At 35.7% G+C, this 16496-nt stretch overlaps 1 protein-coding gene across 1 annotated transcript in view; it reads left to right on the forward strand.

Annotated features, from left to right (window-relative positions):
- The window catches only part of LOC125650663 (uncharacterized), a 196027-nt gene that overhangs the window by 44168 nt on the left and 135363 nt on the right, over positions 1 to 16496 (forward strand). The window contains exons 15-21 of the mRNA XM_056166606.1: positions 2490 to 2678; positions 3589 to 3627; positions 4839 to 4976; positions 6537 to 6637; positions 7834 to 7934; positions 10384 to 10550; positions 11693 to 11879. Coding sequence (XP_056022581.1) covers positions 2490 to 2678; positions 3589 to 3627; positions 4839 to 4976; positions 6537 to 6637; positions 7834 to 7934; positions 10384 to 10550; positions 11693 to 11879 — 922 coding nt within the window. The remainder of the gene's footprint in view (positions 1 to 2489; positions 2679 to 3588; positions 3628 to 4838; positions 4977 to 6536; positions 6638 to 7833; positions 7935 to 10383; positions 10551 to 11692; positions 11880 to 16496) is intronic.

The raw sequence follows: 16496 nt of genomic DNA on the forward strand, positions 1-16496 counted from the left end.
GTGTTTTTAAATTAGTAAGCATCTCCACATAATGTACAAACTCCCGCATTTAAAAAAGATTATCCATGGCAACGTCAGCTGCATTTTTTCTTCAGTAAATTCATTTCATATATAATTGTTCTGATGACATACCGCTGAAGGTCAGAACTGGTCAACAGAATAAATTTATCGTGCATTCTCATGATATGTTGGTGATCTGTTTTTAGGTCACCTGAATTCATTCAGGTGACCTATTGCTATCTGTTTTTGTCCGTCGTCGTGCGTCGTGCGTTAACATTTGAACATTTTCAGCTTCTTCTCTGAAACCCCTGAACCAATTTCAACCAATTTTGGCATATAGCATCTGTGGGTGAAGGGGAACAAAAATTGTGAAATTCGTGGTCCCTGCCCCCCTGAGGCCTGAGGGGTGGGGCAAAAACCTTCAAAATGAGTGCAATTTTAAAAAATCTTCTTCTTTACTCCTGGACATCAAGAAGCCAAACTGTGGGCATAATTATAATGAGCATTGAGCCCTCTACCAAAATTGTGAAATTCATGGCCCCTGGGGCAGGGGTTCTTGTGTTAGGGTGGGGCTCTATTGGTCATATAGTGAAAATGTAGAAATTCTTTGAAAATCTTCTCTGTCTCTGGGTATTAAGTAGACAAACTAATAGCATGGTAATGATGAGCAAGGATGCCTCTTATACCCCCCGCAACAAGTTGTGGGGGGGGGGTATACTGGAATCGAGTTGTCCGTCTGTCCGTCCGTCCGTCCGTAGACGCAATGGTTTCTGGGCTCTAAAGCATTATCCTTTCCACCTACCGTCACCATATCATATACATGGACTACCCATGGGATGAAGATGTTCCCTATCGATTTTGGGGTCAAAAGGTCAAAGGTCAAGCACACTGGACATCGAAGTAGCAATATGGTTTCCGGACTCTAAAGCGTTATCCTTTCCACCTACAGTCACCATATCAAACATATGGACTACCCATGGGATGAAGATGTTCCCTATCAATTTTGGGGTCAAAAGGTCAAAGGTCAAGCGCACTGGACATTGAAGTAGCAATATGGTTTCCGGGCTCTAAAGCGTTATCCTTTCCACCTACAGTCACCATATCATATATATGGACTACTAATGGAATGAAGATGATCCCTATCGATTTTGGGGTCAAAAGGTCAAAGGTCAAGCGCACTGGACATTGAAGTAGCAATATGGTTTCCGGGCTCTAAAGCGTTATCCTTTCCACCTACAGTCACCATATCATATATATGGACTACTAATGGGATGAAGATGATCCCTATCAATTTTGGGGTCAAAAGGTCAAAGGTCACGCGCACTGGACATTGAAGTAGCAATATGGTTTCCGGCCTCTAAAGCGTTATCCTTTCCACCTACAGTCACCATATCATATATATGGACTACCCATGGGATGAAGATGTTCGCTATCGACTTTGGGGTCAAAAGGTCAAAGGTCATGCGCACTGGACATCGAAGTAGCAACACTCAGAAAAGAGGTAGTTTATACCTATTACCAACACCCTTTGGGAGATTGGGGTAAGCGGGGGGTATTCTTAGTGAGCATTGCTCACAGTACCTCTTGTTAAAAATTGTGAAATTCATGGCCCCTGGATCAGGGGTTCTGGTGCTAGGGTGGGGCTCTATAAGTCATATCAGTGAAAATGCATTATTTCTTTGAAAATCTTCTTCTCTGTCCTTGTGTATTAAGTAGACAAACCAATAGCATGATTATGATGAGCAAGGATGCCTCTTTCAAAATTGTGAAATTTATGGCCCCTGGGTCAGGGGTTCTGGTATTAGGGTGGGGCCCTATTGATCATATAGTGAAAATGCATTTTATTTCTTTGAAAATCTTCTCCTCTGCTGCTGGGTATTAAGTAGACAAACTAATAGTATGATAATGATGATCAAGGATGCTTCTTTCAAAACTGAAATTTATGGCCCCTGGGTCAGGGGTTCTGGTGCAAAGGCGGGGCTGACCACATAGCTATTCAATGTTTCTTCCATCCAAAAGTAAAATTCTTATATTTAAACACAAACCTAATTCAAACATTGGAAGGTTGTTACATGATACTCAGGTGACCTATAAAGCCCCTGGGCCTCTTGTATTTCTTTAAGTATATACTTGGATCCAGACCCATCCTTCCACAATTTAAACCTTAAGTTGTTCATGATCTCCAGTTTTGTCTTTGTATTTACTGTATATGTATTTGTTTACATAATGTTATCTTAAACCAATGCATTGAAATTCCATAAGATTATTTTCAAAATAATACTGCACATGAAAGCATTATTTTTAAAGACATATTTACCATACCTGTGAATCTAATCTATCCATCTGTCCTCTAAATTTAATTATTTTTCAGTTTCATGATTTTTTTATGCATCATATTGATTATTTATGAGTGATGTTGAACAGTTCTTGTTTTAGTGATGAACAGAAGCAGATTGGACTAGAATTTGTACCTTTTATTTCTATTTTAGGGCATGGGTGCATTCTATCCCGACGTCAGTGGCAATCCATGTATGACAACTTTTTCAGTTCTTGAAAGCTTCTTGACAGGCATTATGGAATCTCCTCCGCAGAACACGGGATTCATTAAGGGGCTAGGGATATCAGTGCCCTGCTATAGAAGAGAGGACTTAGCAGTTATATTTGGACAGAGTATGAAGGTAAGACCAACATTTACATTCTACGTTATGTATTGCCATTTATTTGTTTGAAACATTATCCTCATCAAAGTTATTTTTAGGTTATCGATTTTTTTCTGTCTGTTTGTATGTCTGTAGCCTTGATTTTCCCACGTAAAACTTTGATCCCCTATTATGGCCCCATCATACCCCCGGGGGCCATGTTTTAACAAACTTGAATCTGCACTATATCAGGAAGCTTTAATGTAAATTTGAACTTTTCTGGCACAGTGGTCCTTGAGAAGATTTTTAATTGACCCCTTCTATTTTTGCACCTTCGTGATTATCTCCCCTTTGAAGGGGCATGGCCCTACATTTGAACAAACTTGCATCCCCTTTACCCAAGAAAGATTTGTACCAAGTTTGATTGAAATTGGTCCAGTGGTTCTGGAGAAGATGAAAATGTGAAAAATTTACAGACAGACAGACGACGGACAAAAGGTGATCAGAATAACTTACTTGAGCTGTCAGCTCAGGTGAGCTAAAAATTGCTTGAGGCAAGGTCCATGATATTCTCTCGGACACAAATTTTGTTGAACTTTAAAAAAAAATGCAATGTAGTTTTAGTTTAGTAGCTATGATTTATTTTTTGCTACAATATGTGAGAGGTTACACAGATAATATTATGTCTTCTATCGTTTGTTATACCTTCACACTTCTATCGTTTGTTATACCTTCACACTTCTATCGTTTTTTATACCTTCACACATGGTTATTTCCCAAACTGGCTTTTCTCGTTGCCCACCAGAAGATTCAGCATACATTTCAGATGTTAGGAATTGAGAAATATTAGAAACATGCATTAAATAGTATTAAATTTCCAAATACTGAACGTCATTTCACAAGGATAAATGCACCTACAGTGTAGCATACTTTACTATTTCTCTTTTAGATAACAGTAACACTAAAAGGACTGGAGCTCTCTGACAGGGTAAATATTTAATTTTGTGTCCTTCAATCCCTAGTATAAGGTTATGTCCTTCTATATGTTGTAGATGAGACCCAGAAAGATTGAGGAAGGTGATCATTTTGATCAGGTAATGTAAATTTGTGCCTATTTAGCACCAGTTTTGTCATGTGACATGAAATCTATTCTTTTTATATTGATGCTTATGTGTGTAAATTATTGAATGTATACATAACAAGATTATCAAATATACATAACAAGATTATTGAATATAAATCAAGATTTACGCATATAAACATTTAGATTATCAAATATAAATCCAGCTTTATACATGTACGCTTATAAACATCAAAATTTTAAAATATAAATCAAGATTTATGCATATAAATATTAAGATTATTGAATATAAATCAAGGTTTTTGCATCTAAATCAAGATTTGTATAATATTGCAACGTTTGACGTGCCATATACATATGTACTATAAATACATGTATCATTTGCAATGGAATTATTGAGAGCTAATAAAATTTTGAAATCAAGTGAATGCAATGTGTAAATTTTGAATGAAATGGCCGGTGGCAGTAACTGGAAACTCTCTTATTCCAAAGCCTGGATCATACCAGTGAAGTTTTTGTAATACGGGTTAAATAAAAATTGATAGAATAATGTGCCTAGAGAAGAGAGAAATCTTTTTATTAACAATTGTCCAGCACATTTAATAAACATTAAAAAATATTAAGTTAATTTTCTTACCCCCCCAATTCAAAATCAGTCCTTCAGCTGTGTGACTAGGAAATCAAACAGTCTCAGTTTAAAAATGAACTGCAGGAAATGCCTAGAAGAGAACTGGCTGCACAAGGCATGGTACCAAATCAAGACAAAGTGTATTCAAAACTGTTCTCGTAAAGTGGCCTTTTTAAATTATTCCCCGATGCCCCAATTAATCTTGATTACAACTCAAGACCATGAGATCTGATTGCCAGAGTTAGAGAACCGGGTGCTGCAAACAGCATGTGAAGCTGAAAATAGCCCAGCTGACCCATAACCTGAAATTGAGCTGTCCGATTCAACATTGCTTCCAATTTTATTTCGAGAGGAATATATTAACAGATTATGAAATAATCGGTAAAATTCAGAGTTTGAACAAACTTAAAGATTGCAACAGTGCACATGAGTACTGATTTAACTTGAGTTGTATTCAGTTTGGAGTTTAGTTTTCAATTTTACATTTTAGGTGGATTTATGGCTTGATATTCTGGAGACTACAGGCTGTGTGATGAAATTTCCGTGTAACCTGAAGGGACCGGGCTATGAGGACACCTTGGCCTATGTGTTGTTTAGAGACATTCCCGACCATCCCCCTGTTTCCATGGTATGTGTATCCTGTCAGTCTAGTCTTGTGCAGTACAGCTGAGTTATATACTTATCATTAATTCAAACTTAAAATTGTTTCTTTGAAAAATGAAGACAACATAGGGTCTTATTAGGTTTTAATCAAAGAGAGTTTGTTTTTTAATGGGAAGTCGGGTTCATAAGGACCGTCTTGTATGAGCGCTTGTCAAGAAAGAGCTATCCTGAAATAAACAAAGATCTTAGACAAAGGTTTAGTGATTAAGCATGAAAGCTATGCCTAGGTCAATGTTCAGTAAAAGTTACTTACAACAAACTCTTGGGATCCTGTCGATTGATTTTGTTACGTTTGTTTGTTATTTCAGTATAACAATTTATTTCTACAATCTGTAACAAATTCAATATGAGAAGGGTATAGATTACAAAGCATAAATAACACCCCAAATATTCATCGTTGTTGTAGAAGAAAATTGATCATGACCATAAAGAAAATAGAGCGAAAATAAACATTTGCAAGTACAGTTGACTCTCAATGACTCAAACTTCCATCTCTCGAAGTTCTCAACCTCTCGAAGTGAAATAATGATCCCGATTTTTTCTCTATATAACTAAGCAAATTTACTATCAATATCTCGAACGTTCGATCTCTCGAAGTGAAGTTGGGACCCGTAAAACATATTTTATTGTTTTTCACTCTCGATCTCTCGAAGTGATGGCAGCGTATACACACCGGTACCCAAGCGTATAATTATTTCTGCTTGGACCATACCTAGATTTCGTTGAATGCCAGAGGCTAGTGTGGTCCGGATGATTAGGTGTTTACATAGGTGAAACAATGCCTGTCCTTCTTTGCAGAGGTGGACACTTGAGTATATAATTGGTTAATTGGTCAGCTTTCATTCTACACTAGGGTGATGATTAAAATTTGAGCATAATCCGACTATGAATAAAATCTTGACCGTGTGTTTGATTTCAAAATGAGAGAGTTAAGTTTGAGACATTAATTTAGAGACAATTATTCAGAGATCTACAGACTCTTAAATTTATCGAGTTTGGTCTTTGTGTAAATTAAAGTTACTTCAAAACATCGTTTTACTCATTTGTTAGAATTTTTGCTTTGTGTAAAGCGACATACAATTGTGCTCTTAATTGTATGCCTGTCTTAGCATGATAAAAGAACAAAACAATACATAAAGTTTAAAATCTTTTTATTTATGCAAAATAAGGTTCTTTATCTTGAAATCAAGTTAACTACCTGACAAATATGATGGAAAACGTATCTTGCGGGTAAATATTTCCAGGTACTCTAAAATCTGAACCATATGGTCGGACCTTCAATTTCCGAATTTCGATCTCTCGATCTCTTGAAGCTAATCAAACAGGTTAGGTTTAGCTTTATTATATCTCAAAGCATCAAACAGGTTAGGTTTAGCTTTATTATATCTCAAAGCATCAAACAGGTTAGGTTTAGCTTTAACATTTAGGTAATCAGTAGTAATGTTTCATTGCTAGGTAAAAATATGTAACATATAATGGTAAATTTAACACATAATGGTAACTTGAGATTTATTTCATTACAAAGGAGCAGTATTGGCCAGAAGAAGTAGCAGATTCAGAGAAACAAGCCCAGAAATTTTACAAGTTTCCAACTCTGCCACCCAACTTTATGTCTACACTTCTGCGGTGAGTCATTTAGTGACTTGTGATATAAATGTCTTTGTGTGGTGCAAGTCATTTATTGACTTGTGATATAAATATCTTTCTGTGGTGAGTCATTTGGTGACTTGTGATATAAATGTCTTTGTGTGATAAGTCATTTATTGACTTGTGATATAAATGTCTTTGTGTGGTAAGTCATTTGGTGACTTGTGATATAAATGTCTTTGTGTGGTAAGTCATTTATTGACTTGTGATATAAATGTCTTTGTGTAGTGAGTCATTTAGTGACTTGTGATATAAATGTCTTTGTGTAGTGAGTCATTTAGTGACTTGTGATATAAATGTCTGTGTGGTGAGTCATTTAGTGACTTGTGATATAAATATCTTTGTGTGGTGAGTCATTTAGTGACTTGTGATATAAATGTCTTTGTGTAGTGAGTCATTTAGTGACTTGTGATATAAATGTCTTTGTGTGGTGATTCATTTAGTGACTCATGATATAAATGTCTTTGTGTGGTGAGTCATTTAGTGACTCATGATATAGATGTCTTTGTGTGGTGCGAGTCATTTAGTGACTTGTGATATAAATGTCTTTGTGTGGTAAGTCATTTAGTGACTTGTGATATAAATATCTTTGTATGGTGAGTCATTTAGTGACTTGTGATATAAATATCTTTGTGTGGTAAGTCATTTAGTGACTTGTGATATAAATGTCTTTGTGTGGTGAGTCATTTAGTGACTCATGATATAGATGTCTTTGTGTGGTGAGTCATTTAGTGACTTGTGATATAAATATCATTGTGTGGTGCGAGTCATTTATTGACTTGTGATATAAATATCTTTGTGGTGAGTCATTTAGTGACTTGTGATATAAATGTCTTTGTGTGGTGAGTCATTTAGTGACTCATGATATAGATGTCTTTGTATGGTGAGTCATTTAGTGACTTGTGATATAAATATCTTTGTGTGGTGCGAGTCATTTATTGACTTGTGATATAAATATCTTTGTGGTGAGTCATTTAGTGACTCATGATATAAATGTCTTTGTGTGGTGAGTCATTTAGTGACTCATGATATAGATGTCTTTGTGTGGTGAGTCATTTATTGACTTGTGATATAAATGTCTTTGTGTCCTATATTTTACATACATGTATTATACATTGTGATAAGGTATGTTGTTGTTATCTAATTATGACATCATGGTTTTATTATTGTTCCAGGGAGTTCTCTTATCTGCTCCAGTTCATAGTCCTTTGGAAATGTGGATTTCTGTGTCAGCAGGGCCCAGTTTTTCATCTTGTGGAGCTAGTGGAAACAGGAGGTAAATCAAGAGCATAAAAATGATCTACGACAATATGAAACACTTGCCCAGAATATGTCTGTTTCATAAAAACTTTAAACAATTTCATTCAAACCTGCAAAACAGTCACCTGTCCCATGGAGTCAGTTTATTTCCTCCCAGTGAAATTTACAATATAATGTAACCCTCTCTAGTGGTCAGTGTAATGGGGTCAACAGCCACCAAATTTCATACCAAATTGCCATTTTACCCTGCCTTTAGTGGCCTTTTTGATTTGTCACATGACCCACGTCTGGGGTCTGATTAAACATGTACAATTAGATGATTTCCTAATACAGTATCATTTGCCCGAACTGGCCTTTGAGTACTCCGGTGCTCTGTCAATTCCGGCCATAAAATATAGTCCCTAACATTTCTTTAACAAATCCTTTATTAATAATTCCCTGTACTCCGGATACTGCGTTTTCTGTATATCGGCCGGCTTCCACAGTCCCAACTGCTATCAATTAACTTTAATTATCCGTGTAAACCGGCCACTCGATGAGACCCCATCTAATTTTCATGGTCCATCGTATTCGGTTTATACTAGGTCCCAACTGCTCGTAATTAGCTCTAATTATCATATTTAAACCAGCCACCCCACGATGACCAACCTGTCAGTTTCGGTTGATCACACACGGTGTACTCAAAGGGTGTCTCAAGGGGAGCCTCAGGTAAGTAAAAGAGTTAAACTGGTGATGAGTTGTAATCAGTTTAAAATAAAACCTGATTTTTGGGGGAAGCATCACGCATGAGGTAATAGCGTATGGGCCTTCCCATTAACAACAGAGACGAGAACTGACATTAAAAGACAAAGTTCAATTACTCGATGAATTCGATACATTCTCGGAATGAAACAAAATCGCCAACAATCCAGTCATGCTTTTCAAAAGCAAGGTTTCCCATCTTGGACTTTCTCGGAGATCTCCGACGAGTCAGTGATGATATACAGTTAAGTTAGCTCAACTCGCCATGTCCGGTCAAGCACTCGGCATTACATCAGTTTCTGTTTCACAAACTGAGACAGTTGAAAGCGATATTTCCATTAAAGACATTTACACCAAAAGCTGAGAAAGACAAATTTTAGACGAACACAACACAAACTTGATACGTAATGTAGCACTTGAGGATGGTGATGATGTAGACGAAATCGACAATTTACCAACAGAAAAGTGCGCGAATAATTCCCAGATTTTAAAATGCATGTTTAATAAAAATTGAGAAACTTTTTCAAAAGAACACAATGATAAAACACTGACACATTCCTATATGTATTTATATATTTTCACATTTTGAATTTTTGGTGATATAATAAAATATTAGCAATCATTACACACATATGTACAGGCGGTGAATACAAGGGAAGCAACTCTCATACTTGTCAACATTCTGCACTCCGGACTCTTTGTAAACCGGCCAATTTCTTTGGAACCACACATAGCCGGTTTAGACAGATTGTACTGTATTATGCTTTTTTAATGTAAATGTGGAGAGATGGGGGGGAAATAATTTGTCTAATTATATTTATTTTGAATGGTTAGATATGCAAATAAATTATTGTACAGTACTAAATGTATTACAAGTTGCTTTTACACACTAAAACAAGCTGTAGGGCTTATTTCAAGTAGAATAGTGGAAAATGTTAGATGGAAATCCCTAAGTCTGAAAGACTTTTACAAAATGCTTACCATAAGAGATCTATGGCCATTCAAACAAAAATAAAAAAAAATTTCAAGCATTTATGTGACTTTGCCTTCCACCGAATGAATTAATTAAACTGTTCAAATTTTGATATAATTTTGTCTTCCTTGAATGAATTGAAATGCTTGAATTTTGATTTGATGTATGTACATGTAGTATTGTATAATTATTTACATATAACACAAAACTACCAATAACCAAAATATATATCTTTAGGAAAAGTGAACCTTTATGAAGAGGTCACCTCTGTATAAAGGTTACTTTGACCAATTCCCACAGGTGACTGTAATATACAGGTTTGACTGTACTAAGAAGACCATATAGCAGATGATATTTTAAGTACCGGTATAGAGTCATACTGAAAAAGTAAAGATCTCAGGGATCTGAATTGTTATCTGCCACATGAATTTGTTATTGATGGTTCATAGAGGACCACATTCTTTTGAACAGAGCCTCATGCAGTTAGAAAGCTTTGTTTGATTATCAAACCAACATCAGTATGCCATTGTCACAAGCAGTGATGGTGTAAAACTGTTTAGTTTAAAGAATTTAAACTTTGTAATGAAAAAATGGTAGAAGTATGTGTCACTTAGGAAAGAGTCACGGTCAAATATTCCCCAGTGTTGGTACCGAGCTGTTGATGGGGTGGGGGGTTATTAGTCCCATTAGAACAGTTAAAGTTTTCACTAGGAATCATTGTGTAATAATTGTTGATTATGCTGTTATACAGATTTCATGACCATCATTGTCAGTAGCAGAATACCAATACCCCCTGTCATCAATGGGAAGGATTTCTTGGAAGACAATTCAGGACTCCAGAGCATGTTGTGGAATGGCTTCAAACAAATTTGTTCCATCCTCGATGCTCACGTTCATAAATTCAGAATCTATGTGCAGGTAAAGCAGTCAGCATAATGATTATATTAATCAACAATTTTTAATTTTATGTTATACTAACCAAATTCATGGGTAAGCCCATAGAATAAGTAATTAGATTATGGCCTTTTGTTGTTACCAACCTTTTTTTTTTAGGGCAGGCAGCTATTTTTGTGGTATTTTACATATTTTGATTCCTATTATCAATATTTTGTATCTTCCGGGAATAGGGTCAGCTTGCATATTATGATGCCAAATTGGTATGTCCAATGTTTATATACTAATCTCCTGACCCACTATATATATGTCCAGTATTTTGTGTATACAACTGTATATTTTTATTGCATCATTTACATAATAAATGACAAGTTTCAATTCAGTTGGTGTTGAATTTTTCCTGCCTCAAATAAAAACAAAGCAAAATCTCCTTGGCCATTTCTAACGTCGGAACATAAAATATGAGATTTGAAAAAAAGCAGTTGAAACACATGAATAGAATGACAAAAAATGATTATGACATTTCTTATCTATATATACTGATATATAGGGCTGTAAAATCATAATATGTGCATATATAGAAAGGTGACCTAGGGGGCCTGCATTAGTTCAGTACAGTGTATGCTTCATCTGATGTAACTTTTTCACAGCTCTATTAGAAATGTCCAAATCCTAGTATAAAATTGCTTAATCAAATAGATGAATTTTATACTGTTCTTTAAAAAAAAAACCCCAGATAATTTATCATCAGAGGCTTTATTTTAAATGTTATCGAGCAATATGACACAATCTTATTAGCAAATACTGTATAGGGGAATAATTTTATGGATTGTAATTTTCACGTTTTTTTTTTTCAATTTAGTACATATTTACAGTTTCATACATTTGCAGATTCGAATCACTATACTATACCCCCACCCCCCTACCCCCATTTTAGAAATACATTGTGTATCAAAGAATAATAAAAATAAAAATATTCACGGTTTCTTAAATTTGTGGATTTGTCTAGACAGCGAATATAGCGAAAATTTCCACCGCAATTTATTTTCCGCCAATACAGTACATGTCATTCATGCTTCATTTGATTCTGTGTGCAAAAATAGGCCATATGAACATACTTCTGGAGTTGTTTTCATCCTTGATCTCCTGAGTCTTCTGTTTTGTAGAGATATTATAAATGCCTACATTGTGTGCCCACTGGTAGTAGGTATCAAGGTACTGACGAACAAAAGGTGTCACAGTTCTCAGAATTAAAAATTCTAGGCGGCCATGATCGTGGACTCAACTGTCAAAAGAAGAGCAGCTCAACATCTGAGAAGGCTACTGTAACCCTAGCAGATTATTTTGGTCCAGGTAAAACTAATTTATCCCTAATCTCTGAAGTTATGTTGTATATCACTTTTAAATACATTTAGATGTGTACAGACCCAGAAATGTACTAGTTACATGTTTCTTTTCAATGCATCTCTCACACAGAGCGATGGGCTTTCCATGTAATACAATATGTTTCTTACATGGAATAAACATTTCTTTCATGAAATGGAATGCTTTCTATGCGAACCAATACAATTTCTACACACAGTATTCATGAAACAGTCTACACACTTCTTGCATGGTTTTATTTATCTATTCATTCAGGTGAGCGATGTGGCCTGTGGGCCTCTTGTTGATTTTTGATTGAACAGATGGATCCAAAAAAGTTTGAAAGGGGTTGCAACCAAGTTGGTATTTCTTTGCACAAAAAGGTGACTCTGAGAACTGAAGATTTAAGATCCCAAACTGCCAAAATTTACCATTTTTGTTGCAAAAGTACAACCAGAGGGGGTTTATAACCCTCATAACCTCCTCAAAATCTACCACTGTAAAACATCTTGTACAAACTGGGATTCATCAAACTTTGTTGATGACTAAAACTTCTCATGCATAAACCATGAGACCATGTAGGACTCATTTCTAGTGTTAACCTTGACAGTATAAAATACTAGTACATGTATTTACATAAAGGGGTGTACCCAGTATGAATGTAAAGTGCAAGAACATGTATATGTATAAATTGGTTATGAAACATCCAAAGTCATAGATTAATGAAATTAAAGAGGAAAAACAATAACCTTCTATCAACTCCTGATTCTGAATTTTACTTTTCCATCATTTCATGACAAAGGATATGTTAGTCTCCCTGCAATGAGAATCACTAGAGGAATCATGTGGTGTGCCTGATCTATATATAGTGAGCACACTTTTCTGCATTTAAAGCCAGATACAAGTTCTTTGGCATTACCACTTACTTACTTAGCACTTGGTTTTCTCGAATGCTGGACAACTTGCCCCCAAGACAGCTTGCCCTCAAGACAGCTTGCCCTCAAGACAGCTTGCCCCCAAGACAGCTTGCCCCCAAGACAGCTTGCCCTCAAGACAACTTGCCCCCAAGACAGCTTGCCCTCAAGACAACTTGCCCCCAAGACAGCTTGCCCTCAAGACAACTCGTCCCGGCCCTCTCAGGACAACTCATCCCCTCTCTTAAGACAACTCGCTCCCAATATTATATATAAATATTTTATCACACTTTAGTCCTATTTTGTGTGTGTTTCTGTGTGTAATTGTAATTTTTTTTTTTTTTACACTTTCAATCAGTTGAATAGGAATTATATTTATTGATCTTCACGTAATTGATTAAAAGAAATAGATGTCTCCAATATTAAAGGGACTGGTTCACGATTTTTGATAAAAATATTTTTTATTTTTGATGTGAAACATTAAAAATATAACTCATTTAATGTTGACCTTCTGATTGCAAGAATAAAAGCAATATTTTAGCCTTGAATCTGTGTTATGTAAACAAAGACTCGAGTCTTTTTATGTATACAAACAAACAAGTGAAATATTGATTTTGTAATATAAAGCATCTTAATTTTGCATAGTCACAAATTCTAACTTTTAGATGACACATTTTACCCAAAGAATGGTTGAAATGTGAAAGATATAATAAACTTTGATCGATATCCATTTCTGCTGAAAATTTCGTAAACAATAACATACCGCAATCTTTGTTTACAAAACAAATAATAAACTCTCTAAAATGAGCTTCTGTGATAATGTATAACCTTAATTTTTATGTGAAATCTTTTAAACACATTAGACAGTAGATTTTGATCATTAAAAGTGAAAAAGAAAATTTTTGGGAAAATCGTGAATCAGTCCCTTTAAGAAAATTTTGATTGTTTTTTTTTATTGGGGGAGGGGGGAATCAATACATTATGTAGCTACTACATAAGTGTAAATGTGAAGCGAAGCGTGAATATTATCTGATACAGGCATGTAATTACCTGTAAATGTGAAGCGAAGCGTGAATATTCTGATACATGCATGTAATCATCTTTTAATACGTTTCTCAACTAATTCTTGTTGAAAAATCATAAAATTCCCTTATGAAATTTTATCATAACGGCTTTGTTTTATTGATTATTTTTACTCAGGGATTTCAAAGTGAAAAGTACTCGAATGTTAAGGATTGCCTTAACGTTTGAAGTAAATATAATAGCTTGGGGGAAATCAAACAATTATAGACTTTTAAAAGCAACACAAGCAGATTATTATACCCCCCGCAAACGAAGTTTGGGGGGGTATACTGGAATCACTTTGTCCGTCTGTCCGTCCGTCCGTTTGTCCGTAGACGCAATTTGTCCGAAGTTTATTTCTAATACTGCTGGACATATTTCATTCAAACTTTATGCACATCTTCTATATATTATGTAGTTGTGCATCTCCTATTTTCATTGAAATATTTTAACAGTTATAGAAGTTACGCACATTTTCTTTTCATTTTGGGGGTTGCGCACTTTGTCCAGAGTTTAATTCTAATACCGTTGAACAGATTTGATTCAAACTTTATTCTCATCTTATATATATAATGTAGTTGTGCATCTTCTATTTTCATTGAAATATTTTAACAGTTATGGAAGTTACGGACATTTTCTGGTTTGGCATCCACATACTGTATCTGCAATCTTGTGACTTCTCGGTAAAACATAAAGTGGCTCATGTGTGTTGAATACTTATTTGTCAGATAGTATTTATAATCTCAACTATCCCTGGCAATGGGATTCATAGTAAACTGCCTTTATTGCAGCTACTTAGAGTTGCTATACCAGTGGAAAAGATTACAATAATACCAATACTTGAGCTAATGTCATTTATTTACTGACAAAATCAATGACAAAGTAAAGTTGGGATAACATATGATCTTTAACAAAGTGAATATAAACTAAAGACTAGAAGAGTTGACCAGGGATTTGCAATCATACAGCCTAAAATGTGCCAAATAGTATTCATTGTTTATATTAAGCATATTTTTATGCCCCCCTTTGAAAAAGAGGGGGCATATTGTTTTGCACCTGTCGGTCGGTCGGTCTGTCGGTCGGTCTGTAGACCATGTGTTGTCCGCTCAATATCTTGAGAACCATTCACTTGATGATAATGATATTTCATATGTGGGTTAGTTATGAGTAGAAGAGGATCCCTATTGTTTTTCAGGTCCAAAGGTCAAGGGTCAATCTACTCTGGACATAGGAATATAATGTCCACTCAATATCTTGAGAACCCTTTGCTTGAAAGACATCAAACTTGGCACACTGGTACATCCTAAGGAGTAGATGACCCCTATTGATTTTGAGGTCATATGGTCAAAGGTCAAGGGTCAAACTGGGCATAGCAATATACTGACCATTCAATGTCTAGAGAACCCTTTGCTTGACAGACATCAAACTTGGTACGCCGGTACATCTTTAGAAGAAGATGACGCCCATTGATTTTGAGGTCACATGGTCAAAGGTCAAGGGTCAAACTGGACATAGGAATATACTATCTGTTAAATATCTCGAGAACCCTTTGCTTGACAGACATCAAACTTGATACACTGGTACATCGAGGATGACCCCTATTGATTTTGAGGTCACATGGTCAAAGGTCAAGGGTCAAACTTGACATGGGAATATACTGTCTGCTCAGTATCTTGAGAACCCTTTGCTTGACAGACATCAAACTTGGTACACTGATACGACTTCAAGAGAAGACAACCACTATTGATTTTGAGGTCACATGGTCAAAGGTCAAGGGTCACACTAGACAGGAATATACTGTCCGTTCAATATTTTGAGAACCCTTCGCTTGACAGACATCAAACTTGGTACACTGGTACATCTTCAGGAGAAAATTACCCCTATTTATTTTGAGGTCACATGTTTAAAGGTCAAGGGTCAAACTGGACATAGGAATATACTGTCCGTTCAATATCTTGAGAACCCTTTGCTTGACAGACATCAAACGTGGTACACTGGTACATCTTCAGGAGAAGATGACTACTAATTATTTTAAGGTCACATGGTCAAAAGTCAAGGGTCAAATTGGACATATGATATACTGTCCGTTCAATATCTTGAGAACCCTTTGCTTGACAGACATCAAACTTAGTACACTGATACGACTTCAGGAGAAGACGACCACTATTGATTTTGAGGTCACATGGTCAAAGGTCAAGGGTCACACTAGACAGGAATATACTGTCCGTTCAATATTTTGAGAACCCTTCGCTTGACAGACATCAAGCTTGGTACACTGGTACATTTTCAGGAGAAGATGACTACTAATTATTTTAAGGTCACATGGTCAAAAGTCAAGGGTCAAATTGGACATAGAAATATACTGTCTGTTCAATATCTTGAGAACCCTTTGCTTGACAGACATCAAACTTGGTACACTGGTACATCTTTAGGAGTTGATGACCCCTATTGATTTTTAGGTCACATGGTCAATCCACTCTTGACATAGGAAGATATTGTCTGCTCAATATTTTGAATTGATGATACTACTCTCAATTAAATGATGTGTGTGTGTATAACCCTTTTCAATTTTGCACCATGGGGGGCATATGTATTTTACAAACATCTCTTGTTAATATTTCATGTACTGCTG

Source organism: Ostrea edulis, chromosome 5, assembly GCF_947568905.1.
Source record: "Ostrea edulis chromosome 5, xbOstEdul1.1, whole genome shotgun sequence".
Classification (NCBI taxonomy): Eukaryota; Metazoa; Mollusca; class Bivalvia; order Ostreida; family Ostreidae; genus Ostrea; species Ostrea edulis.